At 44.5% G+C, this 21692-nt stretch overlaps 2 protein-coding genes across 2 annotated transcripts; one reads left to right on the top strand and one right to left on the bottom strand.

Moving 5' to 3' along the window:
- The first annotated feature begins 252 nt into the window (after nucleotides 1-252).
- LOC102223343 (tetratricopeptide repeat protein 39A-like) lies at nucleotides 253-17748 on the top strand. The gene is made up of 18 exons (XM_023349112.1): nucleotides 253-479; nucleotides 1924-2028; nucleotides 2545-2676; nucleotides 3834-3892; nucleotides 4132-4199; nucleotides 4403-4467; nucleotides 5216-5315; nucleotides 7160-7225; nucleotides 7307-7415; nucleotides 7515-7582; nucleotides 12335-12394; nucleotides 12593-12754; nucleotides 12851-12942; nucleotides 14178-14298; nucleotides 14383-14494; nucleotides 15121-15235; nucleotides 16318-16434; nucleotides 17142-17748. The coding sequence occupies exons 1-18, from the start codon at nucleotides 445-447 to the stop codon at nucleotides 17245-17247; spliced, it is 1692 nt and encodes a 563-aa protein (XP_023204880.1). The 5' UTR covers nucleotides 253-444; the 3' UTR covers nucleotides 17248-17748.
- A 336-nt stretch (nucleotides 17749-18084) lies between these two features.
- On the bottom strand, nucleotides 18085-19927 carry gadd45gip1 (GADD45G interacting protein 1). The gene is made up of 2 exons (XM_005815893.3): nucleotides 19494-19927; nucleotides 18085-18670 (listed from the first exon to the last, which is right to left on the bottom strand). Exons 1-2 carry the CDS (start codon nucleotides 19892-19894, stop codon nucleotides 18388-18390), a joined length of 684 nt encoding a protein of 227 aa, XP_005815950.1. The 5' UTR covers nucleotides 19895-19927; the 3' UTR covers nucleotides 18085-18387.
- Nucleotides 19928-21692: the final 1765 nt, after the last annotated feature.

The raw sequence follows: 21692 nt of genomic DNA on the forward strand, positions 1-21692 counted from the left end.
TAAAAATGTAAAAAAAAAAAATTATTTTTACACAGTTGATTCTAATATTAAAGAATAAATGTCATGGTTTTTTGTTTTTTTTGTTAAAATGTTCTCATTAGTTTGGATGAAACTAGTGTGTGTGTGTGTGTGTGTGTGTGTGTGTGTGTGTGTGTGTGTGTGTGTGTGTGTGTGTGTGTGGGTGGGTGTGTGTGTGTGTGTGTTGCAGTAGAGCCAGCGAGGAGGAGTCAGCGCGCCCCTACTGCGCATGCTCCAACAGTTAAGATCCGCACAGATGAGTGCGTGCCTTCACCTCTGAATGCTGTGCCAGAATTTGATCGAGAGGAAACCTGCCTCCATGTCAGCCTCGGAGCTCCGCGGATCGGCGTAACTCTTCCTGACCGCGGACAGGACCTGCTGCTTCTTCCTAACAGGTGTTCGCGGCGCGCCGCCCGCAGAGGGAACATGTCCAATGGGAAAGACCCAAATGCTGCGGGAACGTAAGTTCAGACTTCACTGGAGAAGGAAAGAAAACACTTTTTTGGGGGAGGTGGATGGGTGGGAAAAGTTTTTTTTATTATTTATTTATTTTTTGACGTTTCCGCTTTCTCGAGTTCGCTGACGGCTTCTTCTCAGACCCTCCTTTATTTTTGACGACACGCAGGAACAAACTGCACGGGCATCTGTGCCAGGAAACAACAGGAAAGCGTTCCAGTCCTCATGATCCCGCACACCGCATCCATTAAACTATTAGAAACGAGAGAGAAAGCGGAGTCGCTGCTCCGGGGAGCAAGAACAGGTCGCGTGCCTTTAGTTAGAGGAGCAGGACGTGTTTACGGACAGCAACAAAGTTGGAGAGAATTGATGATAGATGTGATGGAAAACGTGATTGCTTTATTTGTATGCGACCCTGCATGTTTGTTGTTATTCGGTAATTTAAAGCACCGCGTGTCTTCGGTTCAGTTTTATTCGATATAACCGATCAAAGGTGCTGCTAAGGCTCCCAAGGCGAAAGTGGCTCAAAAGACTAACATTTCACTCGGAATAGATGCAACAGCTAAAGATGACAGAATTTTTTAAGCTATTTTCAAAATTTTCCTCCAAAGATTTCAGAAACTGAACGATGACACAGAGGAAATCTTTATTGTTTATTTCTCTTTTTTTAGCAACAATTTGTTGCTATATTTTAAGCACAATTGTCACAGTTATTTCAATTTTTGGTGGTTCGATATCAACACTTTTGATATGAAATTCAATAAAATGGTTGAATCCTAATTTAATCCTCATTGTTCAGCTCCTATTGCTTCTTTGGTTTGTGCCCCCAGGTTAAAAATACAAAACAAACAACAGCAAACAACCTGAATTTGTTTTGTAATTTAATCCCAAAACATTTGCAACAAAGTTCTGAACTTTTTGTATCCATCCTAACAAAGTGTCCTGGCGACCGTTTCCCTGACAACCAAAGCGCAGATGTTCATACAAGGAAGTGACAGGCTTCCTCTTTAGGAGAAAACAACCGTGCCTTCAGTCAGAGGCTTCTTCAGACTCGCTGTGATACTGACCGCTGCAGGAGCTCCTTCCTGCCCACATCGGCAACATGAACTCTTGTGAAGAAAATGATCAAATACGAACTTCAAAAACATTTAATTTTCCTCCAGAATCAATAAAGTAGTTTTGAATTGTAGTGAATATCTTGCCTCTGAAAGGCTGAGCCAACAGTAGAAAGTTTTTCAGCGGTATTGACGATTGTTGTAAAAAAATAAAAAATAAAATTAAATATTGCTCTCGATTCAATTTATCATGCGACGAATTGATTTATTGCTCGTTGTGACGGCGCTGAATAAACATGCAGGCTCATTATGACTGCAACACCACCGCCCCTCCTCCCCCGTCTCACTTCGGTCGTATCTCTCTTGTTCATCTTTGCGCCCGTTTGTGCTGCAGTTCCTCTGAGATGACCCTGCAAGCGAGTCTGGATGAGTGCATGGAGGCCCTGGATCTCTTCCTTAACAACCACTTCAACGAGAGCCTGGAGAGGCTGCGGCCAAGGTAACGCTAATCCCGCTCCCCGCCTACAGTCGGCCGGCTCTCACCGTTAAAGAATAAAAAAAGCCTCCTCTAAACCCTGCGGTAGTAGGGTTCACAGCATGATGTCAGCAAGTATTCAGCTTCTGTTGCCGTCTTCAGACTCTTTCTTTCTTTTTCTCTCTTTCTTTTTTTTTTTGTGGCGTGAGCTATGAAACTCAGGGGCCCGGCCGACGGGCTTTAGGTCTCCAGGATATCAAGTTGTTTGCCGAAGCTGACGCCCAAGGCCCGCCTGTCTCAACAAGGCTGCGCAGCGTCAGCCGTGCAATGCAAACACATTGCACAAGACGGAGCGGATAGAAAGGAACAACGAGGGGGGGAGAGAAAGATACCTGGCCTCTTATCTGGCCTCCGCAGGAAAATGCGCCGGCCGAACAGCGTCCGAGCCGAGCCGCGTTTGCTTACAGCCAGAGGTGGAGAGGAGTTTGATCCTGCGCTCCCGTGTTACTCCCGTTTGTTTTGTGTGTTGTTCTTTCTTAGAGTCCAGGAGAGCATGTACCACGCTCTGATCTACGCCACGGTGCTGGAGATGCAGGCCATGATGACCTTTCAGCAGGACGACATCAGCAACGCGGGGAACACCATGAAGAGCGCCCAGGAGGTCTGTCAGAGGTCAGCCTGGTCCACGCGCTTCTTTTATGTTTCTGTTTTGCTCAGCGCTGGAGGCGCAATTACATTTATTGCTTTGCTGTGGCCCTGCATGCAAACTGGCATTTTGCATTTGTGCTTATCCCTGTTGAGATAAGCACAAATTGTTGGACGATCGGTCTATTAGGAAAAAGTAAGAAGTCACTAGCCAAAAAAAAAAAAAAAGAATACAGAGGAGCAGAGGTAAATGTTGGATCTAGTCATAGAACTGTGTTTAGATCAAAACATGGTCAGTAGTTTGTCCAGTGAGGAGAGAGAAATGTCTCACAGCTCAGAACCTGAACCTGCATTCAAGTTGTCTTTGGCATTTTTGCTCATCTTCAGACCGGCATTCTTACCTTGAGGCACAATGTCCGCCTGCACTCCCATTTCTTTATAGCTGTAGTATGTAACTTTTGTAAAAAAAAATATATTTTTAACATATTTGTTTCAGAGACAGATAATCTGGAAAAAAACTGAGCTCCTATGTCTTCTGCCAGTGCTAAGAGACAGCCAATCAGAGCCAGGAGGAGGGGCTTATCGCTGTCAACCACCCTCCGTGTAGCGCTGTTTATCCCTCCTCCTTTCTCTCTGCTACGCTGCAGCTAGTTGTGAGTGCTCAGGCTAATTAGCGTAGCCCCAGATGACGCAGGTAAACGGTTTCCTGTTTCTCTGCTATTAGCATATGAAGCAGCACATACACAAAGTTGATTGACAGCACTAAGCCCCTCCTCCCGGCTCTGATTGGTGCCAGGAGCCGTGCCTTTCTTCAGATGGAAATAGCAGCTGAGGGAGAGGATGGAAAAGATTGAACTTTTCACAGATGATCTCATATTGTCACAACAATTTTAACAAATGTGTAAAAGACATTTTGTACAAGTTATACTGTAGCTGTATGTGCAGAAGTTCTGTGTTAAATTGGTTATAATTTAAACCAATTTAAATTATACAAAAAATGTTGCTGATCCCAACCTGATCCTGATTTTAATGATTGAGGGAGAATATATAAGCTCATATTTGCTTTGAATCTGATGCATTTTTTTTTTACAATTATTTCTACCAATCCTTTATGATGTAACATTTCTGTACGTTGAATTTGCTTTTTTTAAAATTTATTTATTTATTTTTTTACAACGTTGCAGGTTTCGACGGAAATCCCAGGGTTTGGCAAACAAGTCGGTGGGAGAGTCTCTTTCTGAAGGTAAAAGATGCAGGAGCTCCCAGCTGTCGCAGATTACCCAGGAAGATTCATTCATCGTGTTGCATTCGCTGGCAACGTTTTAGCCGCCCACAAATGTGCCGCTGCGTGTTTTGAGTGTCTCGAGTCGTTAAAGGAGAAAATGACGCGCCCGGTTTTGCGAGCACGGTTTGATGGAGGACGGTGGAAGAGCAGTAATTTCACGTGACGCCGGACGTGTGTGTCGGTGTGTGTTTCTGCAGTGCAGCTCCACGCGGAGGTGTGTTACGCAGAGTGCCAACTCCAGAGAGCTGCTCTCACTTTCCTCCAGGTGAACTAAAGTTGCCTCGATTATCAAAACGGACAACAAATACAAACACGGCGACATGACAGCTAAAGTTCCTCCCACATCATAATGTGAAGTTGTTTTCCATTTTTCTGAAGCCGCTTCCGAAACCAAACTTAATGCATGTACTTTAATGTCAATGTGGGCTCTTATGTTTTATAAAATTTCTCCTTTTTGTGTCCGTTCAGGATGAGAGCATGGTGAGTTTTATCAAAGGTGGGATCAAAGTAAGAAACAGTTACATGATTTACAAGTAAGTACTTTTTTTTTTTTTTTTTTAAAGGGAATGTTTTTACTCTACATGCTTTCTAAAGTTCCATTTCTGTAGTTGTTGACAAACAACAAGCATATACTTTATTGAATACAGACGTACGAAATATCTATTTCAGCAGCACGGCTGCTGCGTTGCGTTGTGTAAGAACACTTTGAACCTTTCTCAGATTTGATCTGTTTTTACAAGCCAAAGCAGCGATAGATCAACACAAAGAGTGTAATTATAAATTGCACACAAATCTATATATATTGTCTTTTTACAAATCAAATTCTAAACATAGTTACATTGCCCTAAATCTGTTTCAGGATTTAGATTCACAATAACAAGATGTTTAGCAAACATTTCCTCGTTAATTTGTGTCGTTTCATCACATAAAGCACGAGGGAATAAAAGTTGAATACTTTTCCACTGTTGGCTCATTTTGCGTTGAGATATGTTAGTTTATGTTACGTATGGAGGTGAGAGGTCAGCTTGTAGCCACTGTAAGCTCCTCTTCCTCTGCTTTGCAGACTGAAGATTTCAGAAAGAGAAGAAGAACGGGGAATAAAAAAATGTTTAACTACAATTCACTTCCGCTTGTTTTTGGGTCTTAAATGTTTTTATGTGTTGTTTTTTTTTTATTTATTCTGATTTTAATATGAAGATTTGCTTCGTAACATAGATGTGTAATTAATTCATACAGATGTTTGTTGCTAAGCAGTCTTTTCGCCTTTCTTTCATGACCCAGAGAGCTGCACAACTTCATCAAATCCTACAGCTGTGTCAAAGGACCGAGCCATATCCACCTGGAGGGAGGCATTTCTTTTGGAGTGGGAGCATTTAACTTGGTATGGTACAAAGTATGCACAGAGAACTAAAAAAATAAGAATAGTGTTTGTTTTTTTCTTTTAGAACCCTCCACCATTTAAAAGAAAATCTGGTCTTTAGTTGTTCTTTAAATAAAGTACAACCTCAGATACGAAAACAGAATGTGACATTTTCCTCTTAGGCAGCTAAAATCACCACATTTATCTGCTAGCTGATGCTAGCTCACCACATTCACTTGATTAACTAATGATAACTAATCATTAGTTAATGACGATCTACTCATTACTTAATGATTAGATCTTCGTTAAGTAATGACTAGTTAATGATGATGTAATCATTAAGTAATGATTAGTTAATGATTAGTTAATCAAACGATTAGTTAATCTAATCATTAAGTAATTATTAGTTAACGGTTTTCCAATTATTAACTAATGGTTAATTAATGATTAACTAATCATTAGTTAATCATTAATTAATCAAGTTAATGATCATTACCTAATCATCAACTTGTCATTAAGTAATGATTAGATGATCATGAACTAATTATCAACACTTTGGAGTTTTGACTGTTTGTTTGTCTACAGCATTCATTTGCATGTTAACATGCTGAGGCAGAAAGACTTCCACAATGACCTTAGCGAAGACAATCTTGCTGCCCATCAATCTGTGAAGAGTCATGAAGCCATTTCCTTGTTCGTAAGCGTTTTCAGATGAAAGTCTTTGTCTTTAAACAAACAACGAGTAGGCTTTCAAAACTCCACCTTCCCTCAAACAAGCCACATTGTTTGACTAAGGAGCGATCGTTCTTTGGACAGTGTGGACAAAATCAAGATGTTTGGCCATAATTCACAAATTACAAGTGCAAATCTGTTTGACATTTTTAACTGCAACAATAAAGCATGAGCACATGAGTCATGTGCTCATGCTTTATTGAAGTCCCTTCGCTGGCTTCCTGAATGTCATCACGTTGATGTCCTGATGAACTTTTATTACAGACAAATGAATTATTTCTGAAACTGGAAAGCTTAATTAACCAATGCTTTTTGCCGTCACTTTAAATTATTAGCAAGCAGGACTACAAACATTTGTTGACGTTTACTTAAAAGCCTACTTAACATCTATCCATTTCACTTGGCTAAATATAAATATCGGTAAATCAAAACATTGCTGTAAAACATAATGAAGTCATTTCTTACCAACTGTGTACGAGATTGTTAAACGCATGGAAGTAAAAACATTACTATCAAAATTGATTCTAGAAGTTTCGAATCTAACCCTCCATAAATACTTTTGGTGAAAGAGAGCTTCAAGATATCACTTGTGTGCTTCCATGTTATTTTATCAGTCACATCAGATCAGGTTTTTTGTTGTTGTTGTTGTTTTTTTGTATTCTGCCAAATTGCACCAATGTGAAAACATTGGTGCAAAATATTAAATATTACCATTTAATATTTATAAATATTAAATATTAATAAATTGGAAGTACTCTTCGAATGCAAAGAAAGATATAATATTTGAACAGTTTGTTAATATGTAGTTTTATCAATATATTCTCTAACTGGCCCTTTAAAAACGTTCATGACCGAAATTAAAATAAGTTTAACACTCCTGTTTTAAAATATATAATTCTAAAAATAATTAATGGTCTATTTTTACAAGGATTTTACATATACCTATATATATATATATATATATATATACACTACAGACCAAAAGTTTGGACACACCTTCTCATTGAATTCAATTAAAAAGTGTGTCCAAACTTTTGGTCTGTGCTGTATATATATATATATATATATATTTAAATGTCAATACATTTAGTCAAATCGTGCTCTTATGCTAATCAGATTTCCTTTACTTTCAGACGCTGTCTCTGTTTCCTCCTCGTATTCTCAAAATGTTGGAGTTTGCGGGTTTTTCCGGCGACAAGGTGTGACGTCTATCATTTCTGCCATTGACTCAGTAGAGTCTCGCAGCCTGGTAGATGTTTTCCTCGTGGTTTCTGTTGTAGGAATACGGCCTCTCTCTGCTCTGTGACGGAGCCACAGGAATGAACCTGCGCTCCATGCTGTGCGCCCTGCTGCTGCTCTGCTACCACACCTTCCTCACGTTTGTCCTCGGTAGTTTTTGCCGCCGGATATCTGCGACGAGTTCATTAAACATTAACGGCAATGCTAACGTTTCTGTTTGGCTTCATTTTCCTGTTTTTATCTCCTCAGGAACGGGAGAGGGAGAGGTTTCTGAGGCTGAGCGACTGCTGAAACCTTTCCGGCTCCGATACCCCCGGGTAAGAATCGATGGTAAAAAGATTAGTGTCATAAGGTGTGGTGAGGGTTGGTGAGGCAGACGCTGTAGACCCAGGTAAGATGAAAAGGATGTCTTTAATGAAGGGTAAACACACTCTAGGAACGGGCCGCACGGCCGAGCTGAAGCCAGGGCTCGACGCCGGTAGCAACCGCTAACAGACAGAAACACGGAAGACAGAGCACACATTCGACGAGGACCCGACGAGGAACAAAGAACACAGGTGGAGTTAAATACACGGGAGGGTAATCACAGAGACGAGACACACCTGGGAACAATCAAGGGGAGGACAGGACAACGAAGAGACGCAAGGACACAAAAAACTCTAAATGAACACAGAAAACACAGATCCTGACAGTACCCCCCCCCTCAAGGGCGGCTACCAGACGCCCAAAAAAAAAACCACAACAAGGGTGGGCGGAGGGGCGCCGGATGGGGGGCCAGAGTCCAGAAAAAACAAAAACACAACAAGGGTGGGCGGAGGGGCGCCGGACGGGGGGCCAGAGTCCAGAAAAACAAAAAACTACCCACCATCGTGGGCGGAAACACAAGAAGGGCCAAGAGTCCATAAACAAACAAAAAAACTACCCACAGGGTGGGCGGAGGCAAAGGAGGCGGGAACCACGGAGGTGGTCCGGTGGTCGTCCGCGGCGGCGGGAACCACGGAGGTGGCCCGGTGGTCGTCCGCGGCGCTGGAGGCGGGAACCACAGAGGCGGTCCGGCGGCCGTCCGCGGCGCTGGAGGCGGGAATCACGGAGGCGGGAACCACGGAGGCAGTCCGGCGTCCGCGGCGCTGGAGGCGGGAATCACGGAGGCGGGAACCACGGAGGCGGTCCGGCGGCCGTCCGCGGCGCTGGAGGCGGGAACCACGGAGGCGGTCCGGCGGCCGTCCGCGGCGCTGGAGGCGGGAACCACGGAGGCGGTCCGGCGGCCGTCCGCGGCGCTGGAGGCGGGAACCACGGAGGCGGTCCGGCGGCCGTCCGCGGCGCTGGAGGCGGGAACCACGGAGACGGGAACCCCGGAGGCGGGAACCACGGAGGCGGTCCGGCGGCCGTCCGCGGCGCTGGAGGCGGGAACCATGGAGGCGGTCCGGCGGCCGTCCGCGGCGCTGGAGGCGGGAACCACGGAGGCGGTCCGGCGGCCGTCCGCGGCGCTGGAGGCGGGAACCACGGAGGCGGTCCGGCGGCCGTCCGCGGCGCTGGAGGTGGCGATGAGTCCCGGGGGCCGCCCACAGACGGCGACGACGAGCCCCCCGAGGCAGGGTCTCTGGTGGAGCACAGGGGGTCTCGGTCGGAGCGCAAGGGGTCTCGGTCGGAGCGCAGGGGGTCTCGGTCGGAGCGCAGGGGGTCTCGGTCGGAGCGCAGGGGGTCTCGGTCGGAGCGCAGGGGGTCTCGGTCGGAGCGCAGGGGGTCTCGGTCTCGGGTGGAACGCTGGGGGTCTCGGTCTCGGGTGGAACGCTGGGGGTCTCGGTCTCGGGTGGAACGCTGGGGGTCTCGGTCTCGGTCGGAACGCTGGGGGTCTCGGGTGGAACGCTGGGGGTCTCGGGTGGAACGCTGGGGGTCTCGGGTGGAACGCTGGGGGTCTCGGTCTCGGGTGGAACGCTGGGGGTCTCGGTCTCGGGTGGAACGCTGGGGGTCTCGGTCTCGGGAGGAACGCTGGGGGTCTCGGTCTCGGGAGGAACGCTGGGGGTCTCGGTCTCGGGAGGAACGCTGGGGGTCTCGGTCTCGGGAGGAACGCTGGGGGTCAGGGTCTCTGGAGGAACGCTGGAGGTCAGGGTCTCTGGAGGAACGCTGGAGGTCAGGGTCTCTGGAGGAACGCAGGGAGTCTCGGTAGGAACACAGGGAGTCTCGGTCTCGGGTGCGCCGGCTGGAACGCCGGCTGATTCGGCCTCGGGTGCGCCGGCTGGAACGCCGGCTGACTCGGCCTCGGGTGCGCCGGCTGGAACGCCGGCTGACTCGGCCTCGGGTGCGCCGGAGCGAAGCCTTGGAACCGGCCGCGGAGGCGAGCCGCAGCGAAGCCTTGGAACCGGCCGCGGAGGCGAGCCGCAGCGAAGCCTTGGAACCGGCCGCGGAGGCGAGCCGCAGCGAAGCCTTGGAACCGGCTGCGGAGGTGACAGCTCCGGAAGGCGACGAGGGGCCGGGTCCACCGGCGGCTCACGTCGCTGTCTCCGGGCGGCCTGGGGTGCGCCGGCTGGAACGCCGGCTGATTCGGCCTGCGGTGCGCCGGCTGTAACGCCGGCTGAAACGGCCCCGGGTGCGCCGGCCGCACCGGTTGGGGGTGCTGGTCCCGGAGCTGGAGCTGGATCCGGGCTGGCGGAGAAACTGTGCGGCTTGGGAGGCAGAGGTTCGCCAGCCATGACGGCTAGAGCCGCCATACGCTCCCACTCTGCCTCCCTCTGCAACTCCACCAACCCCGGGTGCGGAAAACGAGGAACCCAGTAGTCCAGTAGGAGCCCCAAGCGGATGGCGAAACCGAGCCGTCTGCAGGCAGCGTACGGTTTGGCCATCGCCTCCTTATATTCCCCGATCGTGTCCGTCAGCTCCTTTAACTCCTCCGGGTCCATGGTGAAAAGTAAAAAATAGCGTGCCTCACCGTTCGGTCTGGTCGGGTCCTTCTGTCATAAGGTGTGGTGAGGGTTGGTGAGGCAGACGCTGTAGACCCAGGTAAGATGAAAAGGATGTCTTTAATGAAGGGTAAACACACTCTAGGAACGGGCCGCACGGCCGAGCTGAAGCCAGGGCTCGACGCCGGTAGCAACCGCTAACAGACAGAAACACGGAAGACAGAGCACACATTCGACGAGGACCCGACGAGGAACAAAGAACACAGGTGGAGTTAAATACACGGGAGGGTAATCACAGAGACGAGACACACCTGGGAACAATCAAGGGGAGGACAGGACAACGAAGAGACGCAAGGACACAAAAAACTCTAAATGAACACAGAAAACACAGATCCTGACAATTAGCTTCTTTTTAATCTCCTATAAAGCCTGGGCAAATTGAGTTAGAAGACAGTGATCCATTTACCTTGAAAAGTTGGAACTAAAAATTTGAAATGTTCTCCCTGTCCTAACTGTGTTCCTATTGGACGCTGGAAATCCAGTGGCTAATTGCTAACCCTGGATTGGCTCCCACCTCAAGGTCTTTGAAAATGTGTGAGCTATGCTTAGAAGTTAAAAATTAGCTCATTTAATTAACTTTACCACCACTGATATCAAAAGCACTCAAATTTCTAATCAGAATTATACCTAACGTTTTAAATGCGCAGTGGAACAGACTTGTAGCCTGATGCTAACGCTAGCATGCTGAACTGTTCTCACCTCAACTCCTCCAAACATAAATTCTTGCCATTGTGACCAAACAGCTCATCTCACGCGACCATGTTAACATTCTCCAGAGGAAACTCGGCTTGTTCATGAGGAGATGCAAATTCCTGTTAGAGTAGGAGGCGCTTCTTTCTCGGCCGACACTTTTTCATTCCACCCCAAGAGTTAGACTCACTTCACTGCAAGGTTTTTCCCGCATCTTCCATTTTATGAGAGGCTTATACCTTGACGGTTCTTGAACTTCCAAACCAATCTCCTATAAGAGTTCGGGAGAGACGGTTCAGCTTAAACTCAACTGAGTGATTCGGTGATTCCGGACATCCTCAAGCGTTTTAAACGTTTGGACCAGAGGGAGGAAACCAAACTCTTTAGATGAACTTCGGTCAAGAAAAGTGGTCCAACATCCTGTCAGAGTCCTGCCAGCACCTTGCTCACGGCAACTGGAGGTACGTGGTTGAGGTGCAGTTTGAAGACATCGTCACATTTGTGCAACCATAAATGAATACGCCATCCACGCCAACAAAAACTTTGAGTAAACTTCGGAGCGCAGCTGTAAATTTCTTTCCACCACACCTCTGTCTCTCTGAGGTTATTACAGCTGACTAAAATGAACAAAACATCAAAAGCTGACATTGAGAAAACATTGTTGTTCACTGGAATAGATAAAAATGGTAATTATAATGGAAAACCTCACTGGACTATATCGTCCATTTATAAAACTAACTAAAACAAACTGAAATTCAAGAAATAATACTTTTAATTTTGTGTTTATGAATCTGTTTATTAGTTTGTTTCTTCCCACACAAGCATCTTATGTCAGCTGTCGACAAATTACGGCACTCCGTACTCTTACGCTAGACCGTAAAACGGCAAAAGTTGGGATGAAACGCCAGAGTCAGATGGTTGTTGGACAAGAATTGAATCCATTTTGTGATCATCTCGTCTTCTGTTGAGTATTCGTTATCCAATCGATATAAACATATCACAATACAATACTTTGACTCTTTTGAATTCGCCACCCAAAACGTAACCTCCCAACTAAACTGAAACTAAGCAACATTTAACTAAAAACAACTAGCAAACACTGTAGAAACTCATTGAAACTAACTGAAATAGACAAACAAAAAGTCACAAAAATCCAAAACCATTACATCTCTCTCTCTCGCTCTCTCTGTCTTGTAAAATTCACAAGCTGTGTTTCCCACTCCACCTTGACTCCACCTGCCAGCTCATCCCACAGAGCAAACTGAACTGTGGGAGGGGATGTGGCTGAGTGAAAACGTCTTGATCAAACACAGCTGAGAAAGATTGTTGCATCCTTCAGGACTGATGTGAATGTGACAGTCAAACAAACCGGTAGCTACAGTTGCATCACGTGTCATTTTTTCCCTCTTTCTCTTTACGCAGGGCGCAATATTCCTCTTTTTCGCCGGCAGAACGGAGGAGATTAAAGGAAACATCGATGAGGTTTGTTTCTAATTGCCCGTTTTGTCAGCTGATCACACGACATGTGAATGCAGCCCTTTCTCGCGGGCTCGAACGGTAACTACGGTGACATTGCTGCTCCCCCGTTTACCGAGGCTCAATGTTAAATGTTTGATAAGTACAGTTAGCTCCTGCTTCCTCACTGTTCTCCTTTGTGGCGCCGTCTCGCCGTGCTGCCAGGCGGTGGCGCTGTTCGAAGACGGCTGTAAGGCCCAGCAGACGTGGAAGCAGTTCCACCACATGTGCTACTGGGAGCTGATGTGGTGCTTCACCTTCAAGCGCGCCTGGAAGATGGCCTACTTCTACGCAGACCTGCTGAGCCAGGAGAGCCGCTGGTCCAAGGTGTCCGACTCTGGACAGGAGAAGTTTCAGATGTTTGTTGAGAAATGGGTTATTTCTATTTTATTGATTTTTTTTCCCATGCTGCTCTTCTTCCAGGCCATGTATGTGTACATGAAAGCTGCTTACCTCAGCATGCTGCCGGAGGAAGAGGCGCGGCCTTTTGGAGAGAACGAGGTGGAGCTCTTCAGGTCAGTGTTTTGTTTTTTGTTGTTTTTGGGGTTTTTTGTTGGAAAGACTGAACAGCAAGCATACAATCAAAGAGTTCTGAGATGAATGACATGTACTGAAATGAGCGAGAATTTCATTTTTTTAAGTAAAAAAAAAAAAAAGAGAAGTGTGGTTTTCTATGGAGTCCCCTAGGGAACCTGGGGGAAAATGTTTCTTTTGCATTGCCTCAAAGTCTTTCGCGTTCCCTACTGTTCAGAGCAGTATTTTGTATACAGTAACAAATGTCAATTTAAAGTTTCTAATATATACACATTTAAAGAGACTCAGTGAAAATGTGTTTATTATTATTATTATTAGTATTATTATTATTAACTCTTTGGTGCAAAAAAACTGACTGAAAATCGATTTATTCACTGCATGTTTATGTCTGTTTGTGTAAGTTTGAGACGGAACTGCACACCAGAACGGCCCTTTAATAACATTTCAGACCAACACAAGAAAGACACAATCAAAACTGTCAGATGATTTTTATTACCCCGTGATAATTACTCAGAAATAGTCCAAATCGTCTGGATGTATTTTTTTTTTCTTTCTTTCTACTTGCGTAAAGTTTCTGTGTATAGGCTTGTGGTGCACTTCTATACTAAAGAAAGGATATAAAACTTTAGATATTACACAACGAGATATTAACATGAAGTACTATGACCACCGTAAGAAACTTTCAATATTCATTTATGCCGCATGAACGGATCAGAACGCAAAACCTACTGTGAGGGAACGCAAAAGTTTTGCGAGGTAATGGAAAAATAAAAATGCTCCATGTCCCCTATGGGACTCCGTAGTTTTCAGCCCCTCTGAGTCAATACGACCACCTTTCTCTGTAATTACTGCTGCAGTTTTAAAGTCATAATTGTGAGATTGGCATAATCAACGTTCTGATTATGAGAACCTGGAGAATTTCTCCTTAGAGAAACAGCTTTGTGTCTCAAAATGATGATCTTGAATCTTATAATTATGACCTTGAGAATCAAAATTATGATTTTTCTATCTCGTGATTATGAGTTTAAATCTCAAAATAAGGACTTTGAACCTCGTCATCATGACACTGAAAGTTGAAACTATGACTTCCTGTTGGGCTATCATTGTTTTTCTTTCATGGCAGAAAAGGCCTACCATAATTTTGGGGTTTTTTTTCCCCAACCTAAAGTAATACTTCAATTCTAAATCTGTTTCAACCTCCTTCCCTTTTCTTCAGACAAGTACCGACCCTCAAGCAGAAGATAGCAGGAAAGTCTCCTCCCACGGAAAAGTTTGCGATCCGTAAAGCCCGACGCTACAAGTCCTCCAACCCGGTCAGGCTGCCGGTGCCGGTTCTGGTGAGTCAGGAAGCATGAAAAGGATCAGAGAAACCCACACGGAGAGTTCTGTTTGTGTCTCACATCACGCCTGCGCAATCACAGGAGATGATGTACATGTGGAACGGCTTCAGCATGATCAGCAAGCGGCCAGAGCTGACCGAAGGGATGATGCAGACTCTGGTGGAGGCAGAGCGCACTCTGCTGGAATCTCCCGGTATCGCAGCTTGTCACACAACATCACTGGAGTTTTGGTTTGGGGAGAAACTTGTTACATTTACTCAATTACATTTACTTTGGTAACTTTAAAATAGTAATAAAATTCAAAAAGTACTTTTAGGAGTATTTTTACTACGCTGTACTTTTTTACTTTTACTTGAGTTATTTTATTCCGAAGCACTTTTACTCTTACTTGAGTAAAATGTCTGGATTTTAACCAAAGAAATCACCAGGTGCAGACGCACACCTGCAGCTTTTATCAAAGTTTTATAAGTTTTTTTTGTTAAAAGAACTGATTTGGAAAAAACATTATCTTGCCTAATTTTCTTTTTTAAATTCTTTTTAACGTTTTAAGAATTATTGTCATTTTTGTTCTTAAAAAAAAACAAAATTTCCACTTAGCTTTATATTTTGCTCCATCTGATGATGTAATTTTTAAATATGAAATGACTGATAGTTTGATCAGTTACTCTGTACTTGAGTAGACCTTTTTACCAAATGCTTTTTCTAGTTTCCTGTATGGCTACGTCTTACTTTTCACTTGAGCAAAAATGTGTTGAAGAAGTGCTGCTCTTACTTGAGTGCTGCTTTTGGTTATAGAACACGCTCTCATTTATTTCGCAGAGCACGAATACCTGATCGACGACCGCTGCTTGATCCACATGCTGAAGGGTTTGTGCTTTAAGAACCAGGGGATCCTGCAGGCTGCTGAGGAGTGCTTCAACAAGGTCTGCTCCAGGTGGGCTGAGTTCGGATTCCCACTGGGAGAACAAGAGCAACTTTCTTTGAAGCCTTTACAGATTATTTGAGAAGAGACCTCCTAAGAAATGAAAGCAGCATTCCCCTGCTTGAATTTTCTCACGCTGTAAATATTTGCCTGGCAAATATTAGCCTGACATCAACGTCCGACGTGGAACGCTCGCGCTTTTAAAAGCAGCAGTGCCTTGCAAAAAGCACTTCTGCCTCGTGTAAGTTACTAACTTGAATCCATTTTACTGGGATTTTATGTTGAACAACTCAAAGTAGCTCGTGATTATTTTTTTTTACCGAGAAATAAAAATCAGTAAAGTGTGTCTCTTATCGGGTTTGTACCTGGCGTTTGCCTTCCTTCACGTCTCTGCTCCGTCTGGGATTTCTCCCGCTGATGTGGATCCTCTGGTGTAATTTCAACAGAGCCGATCAGCGAACAGAAGAAGTTGCAAACATTGACGTTGATTTTTCGCTGTTTAAGAATCGTAGCCTGCCTGTAGTTTTAGCAGACTGGAGTGAAACCGTTCAGATCGTGTTGGCCACGCTTCACAAACAAACGTTAGCGACTGGGCAGAATTTAAAACTTCAACAGAGTGTGTGCCTCCAGGAAGCAGTCGTTTCTCAATAGGTGAGAGTTCGGATCCTCCGTACGAAGCAAAACGTAGAAAAAGAGTCTTTTTTTCATTCTAAAAAAAACAGACTAGACTGGCTGGAAAGGGTCCAGGCACATCGAATTTTGAGTCTGGCCCCAGAATCTCAGGCAGGACTTTGACAGCTCCTGTCGTATGTTTAAGGTCATTGTCCTGCTGGAGGGCGACTCTTTGAGTCTTTTCTCAACCTCTATTGTCTTCCGGTCAACTCTGACCAACTTCCTGAGCCCATAAAGTACATAATTTACATTAAATTTTGCAGTTGTAACGTCATAAAGTGCAACAAAGTTCAACATATCTGAATGCATGAAAACTCTGCTGCCATCACAACAACGTAATCACTGATGTGCCTGCGGTCTAGAGCCTCTGTTTAAAACACTTGTTTACAGCAGATTGTCTGTGCTGCTCTTTGTGTTTTTAGTGAAAAGAAGATTAAGTTTGATCACTACCTGGTGCCCAACGCTCTGGTGGAGCTCAGTCTGCTTTACATCGACCAAGGCAGGAGAGACGCGGCTATCAAGATACTCCATAAAGCCAAGTAAGACATCCTTAGCCTGAAAAATAACATGGTTCCATGGTATTACTGCAAATATTGGACATAAAAATGTACAACAGGATGTCATTCCTTTTATTTTAAAGAGAAAAGCGACACTTGTCCTGCTACTGTCAAATTATTGCCACGTATAGAATATTATGGTTGCAATAATCTATAATTACTGACTATCAATGTTTTTGCATTTAGAAGCCCTTCCATTGATTAAAATTAGTGGTGTGCAAATACCGTATAGGGCCCCGATACCAGTGTCAAATACTCACACTCATAAAACAAGTCGGTGCTCTGAACCGATTCGCTCAGACACTAAACACATTTCATACCAGGTGGTTATAGAAATACAACAAGAAGCTATTTGCTGATCTTCCACAAAAAGAAAGGCTGTCAAATTTTTCCATTACCATTTAAAAAAAAAACATCAAACACGGAAAATATTCGGTTAAACTTTTACTGTGACTGACGGAGGAGCGAAGCAGGGTGACGCCGCAAGCGCAGCGCGCTGTGCTTGTTACAACCTAATGGACATCTCTCTTATTTCCTTCCTCAACATTGTAAGCTACCTGCTCCACTATTTAAAATTACATAAATTATCTGTGAATAACACTAACTTGTGCCCATCAGGACTTACTTGCAGGATGCAGGGATTTCTTTTAGAAACACGAACTAGCTCAACCTGCTCTGGTGTCCCTCAGGCACAACTACAAGGACTACTCCATGGAGTCCAGGACTCTGTTCAGGATCCACGCTGCTCTGGCCAAACTCAAGGCGGACCCTGAGGAGGAAGACAGCCAGATGTGACGGAGCTGACCAGACTGCTCGTTACGGACCGTTTTAACCCGTAGTGTACTTACAGCAAACTTGACTTTTAAATACGACAGACAGTCGGGTTCCACTCATGAAGGTGTTTTTTGTGCGGTCACTGTGATTTAAAGAGGAGCGCTGATCAGACAGCTGCAGTGCTTTGATTTTCACTTCCTGCCGCAGGCGAACACACACACCTGAGTGTACATATGCAAGTTATTTTATTCAACGGAGGAGGTTTTACGGTTTATAATGACAATGAATCTTTACTAATTGAGCTTAATTTAGAGAAATCAAACCGCATTGGAAGATTTATTCAAACGTATGGTTGTGCTGTGCTCTTCTTGAAGAGAAGGGAAGAATCGGTGGGGAACATCAGCTTCTGTAAACTGTAGCAGGTACCATTAAAGTGACTATGTGTCATTTTTAAAAGAGTGTGATGCATTGTGGGAAACTGTTGGTCACTGATACACCTTAATAAAATCCAGTGCAAACATGTGGAAGAAGGTTTTCTCTGATCAGATGAGAACAAAATCAAACATTTTGACCATTTTCCTACAGAGCTGCTCTAACTGATGGTTCTATCAAATATTGACTCAAGAGGATGAATACAAATCCAAGCCACATTTTTTACACAAACAAAATCCCCCTACTTCACAGTGATGCAAAAATCTGAAGGTTATCGGAAAATGTGATGAAGCTATAAGAGTTTGAAAACTGTCCTAAAACCATCAGTAAGTTTTAGATTTATTAAAATATTTGACATGCTGCGAGTTGGCTTGTTGTGTTGATCTCCTTTAAAAAAAAAAGAAAAAAAGAAGAGTTCAAACAAAGTGATGTTTTGGAAGAATTATATTTTGTTCTAAAGTCTGTACACATAAGAAGATGGTGAAAATTCATAGAAACAAAGAAAAAGTTGTTTTTCATTGTCAAAGAAGATATTGGGTGACAAAAGAAGGACTGCACTGGCTTACAAAGTCCACTTTCCAGCGCAATAAATACAAACATAGCAACACGTCGCCAGTTTCATATATACATTTGTAAAAACACAATTCCTGCCATGACTGATTAAACCAGAACTGATATTTTTGTTGTTGTTGTTTCTACTGACAGCATGTGTTGCTGAAAACTCCAGTTCTAGGGCTGGGCAGCCGGGGGCGCTGCAGCCTGCTCCTCCTTCTGTCTGCGCTTCAGCAGCTTCCGTTTCTTCTTCTCTTCCTTCTCTATCTCGGCGACCATCTCCAGGAACTTGGGGCTGCGGGGGTCCACGTTGTAACCGAAGCGCTCCCGTGCCTCGGCCAGCAGCTTGGTTTTCCGCTCCTTCTCCTCCTTCAGCTTCTGCTTGGCCTCGCGCTTTTCCCTGCGCCAGTCTTCCACCATCTTGGGCATCTTGGCCATGTTCGCCGCTATGAGCTTCTCCCTGTGGCGAAAACAGTAAAGTAATCAGCCGGTGCCGCCCAAAGAACAAGGCTGGAGCTAACGTCATCAGAGCTAGAGCGGAGTTTGTTGGGGGGTTTTTCCCCGTTAAATATTCAGTCACATAACACCGACAAAACATATTACATTTAAATTATATTAGACTTTTCATTTTTGTCACAGTACAACTGCAAACATCAGTGGAAGGAATAGTTTTACTTTTAGAATTACAAATATCTGAAAACTGGTGCGCATGATGCTGCCACCACCGTGCCTCCCCAATGGGTAGGTTTTAGAGCAGAGCCTTTCAGCTTCCATCTCCAGTTTCAAACGATAAATTAAAAAAAATGCGCTGAAAGACACCGCAGATGAATGTGTCAAATATATCAAAAGAGATTGATCTGTTTACAGTGAACCTCGCTTGACTGGTTTTCTCCCATCCGCAGGGTCTGATTACTAACCCAGGAGAAGGATTACTGCCTTTTTGTCTGCCATTTTATTTTATTTAATTGTTGTTTTTACTTACTAACGGATATTTCAAATTTTACACAAAGTATCCTGAAATAAAACTAAAAGTTCGGGTTTTATGAATGACAGAAATGCGACGTACAGACAAATTATGAATAATTACAGTAACGCGAGTAAATGTAACTTGTTACTTTCCACTCCATATTCAAGTTTGTGATTGTAAGATAAAGGATGAAAAGATTTATGGGGTATAAATACTTCGCAACGCGCTGTGACAGGTTCAGGAAAAGTTGCACAAAGTGAAGAATAAACATGAAGGAGAGAAACGGACCAATCAGAGCAGCTGTAGCGTGACTTACTTCGCGAGCCGCTTCTCGGTTTCCTCCGTCTCTCTGGCCTCGATGTTCTTCAGTAAAACTTCCAAAGGTGGATGCCACTCTTTTTCCTCCGCTACAATCTTCTCCAGCTCCTCGGCAGACGGCCACAGAGACGCGGGCGCGATGCCCGAGGCTGAGCCGTAGCGGCCGAACAGCTTCCTGTCGTACCGAGACGTCTTCTGCCACTCCGGAGTTTTGTTGCTCTCCTTGTCGGGGACGTAGGGATCCCGGAGGTTCAGCCACAGCGGCTTGGGGTTGTAGCTTGCGGCCTGCAACACAAACTCACAGCGGCAGTTCGCGGGAAGGATGGCTCTGGACAGGGAAGCTCCCTTTAAGGTCCCACAGAACGCTGCCGTCCTCTGCACCAGGATGGACGCCGCCATCTTTTCTTCCGTTCGCTTCTTCTGGTTCCGAAACGATTCACATTAAATTTTGTCTGCGTTTTGCCGCCGCCTAGTGGACTGGAGCAAGATGGCGCAAACTGCTTGGAAAAAAAACCCGAATGAAGTATTTAAAATACTAATTACTGGGTTGCTTTACATAAATTAAGAAAACATAACTCATAAAACATAATGTTATGATACATTTTCTTTAATTGTAAAGAACTATTATTATGCATTTAATAATATTGATATAGATAGATAGATAGATAGATAGATAGATAGATAGATAGATAGATAGATAGATAGATAGATAGATAGATAGATAGATAGATAGATAGATAGATAGATAGATAGATAGATAGATAGATAGATAGATAGATAGATAGATAGATAGATCTGGGGTAAATCTAAGTAAACAAACTTTGAGTATCAACAAACGTGAAACCTGATTAAATGCTGTGTGCAGTTTAGCGGGACAAATCACTTCTTGATGACTGGTTTTCTAAAGAGGCGAATTACATATGGGTCTGTTTTTCACCAGCAGTATTTCTGTTTGTGGAGCTGTGATGGTGCCGTCCACCCAGCCATACAGTGATCTAAAAAAAAAAGAAAGAAAAAGAAGTGAATAGTTCTTGTCGTCTCTTTTATCGTCATCACAATAGAACCACAAAAATATCGTGATAAAGCCTTACTATCACGATAACTATCCAAAGCGATAGATTTTCTTCTTGTTTGATATGAAACATTTCAATGTCACATAAAAAAAATCAAAAACCGAAGGAATCTGTAAAGAGGACAAAATGTTTTTCCACAATCATTTTTCGTGTTACTTTGCTTTGTTGCACTGAGCAAACCCGCTCTCATAAAAGTAGATTATTATTATTATTATTATTATTATTATTATTATTATTATTATTATTATTATTATTATTATTATTATTATTATTATTATTATTATTATTATTTTCACCACAATTCCAGTTTCAAACCAAAGCACCGGGGCTCTACCAGACGTTCAGCCGTGCGGTTTTATCTCATTGTAAGTGCCGGCGAGCTGAGCTGGAAGCGGCCGTGAGCAGGTGGGCTGCGGTCGGAGCATCGGAACAAGGGGAGGCGATCTGGAAAGCTTTTAGCGCACTGAAGCATTTGGGGGACAGCGGGCAAATCTCTCTCTCTCTCTCTCTCTCTCTCTCTCTCTCTCTCTCTCTCTCTCTCTCTCTCTCTCTCTCTCTCTCTCTCTCTCTCTCTCTCTCTCTCTCTCTCTCTCTCTCTCTCTCTCTCTCTCTCTCTCTCCCCCCCAGCTTTCCACATTTGATTTCTTTGGAGGACTTTTGGGCGAGAACAAATGGAGTTGCTCTGGAGTGCGGCACTTACAGAGACAGATGTCGCCGCTTTTGTATCGTGGGAGCGCGCGCAGCTCTCCATCGTCATTAAAGATTTAGGGTTCCCATGGCACGAGGGCTGCTGGTGGTGGTGGTGGTGGTGGGGAGAAGAGGGGCGGCGAGCTCGCGACTGAAGGTGGGGGTGGGCATGACGGAGGCTTAATTTGGCTTAGGAGCGATCCGGTGCCAAGCCGGGGCTTTAGGGATCGCGTCAACGTCAGTCACAGGCAAATAGGCTTGTTAACAGTTAGGCGATAAGGGATGGTGGCACGTTGACAGGTCTATTTCTGAGTGAGCGCCTGAGTGGGAGGGATGAGGTGTCGAGACGTGTTTCAAGGAAGTTATATAGAACACCTGAAGTGTGACTCGGTCGTGTCGCACATGTTTCTGGCTGGATTCAGCTGGTTGAGAGCACC

The sequence above is a fragment of the Xiphophorus maculatus genome, chromosome 16 (assembly GCF_002775205.1).
Source record: "Xiphophorus maculatus strain JP 163 A chromosome 16, X_maculatus-5.0-male, whole genome shotgun sequence".
Lineage (NCBI taxonomy): Eukaryota > Metazoa > Chordata > Actinopteri > Cyprinodontiformes > Poeciliidae > Xiphophorus > Xiphophorus maculatus.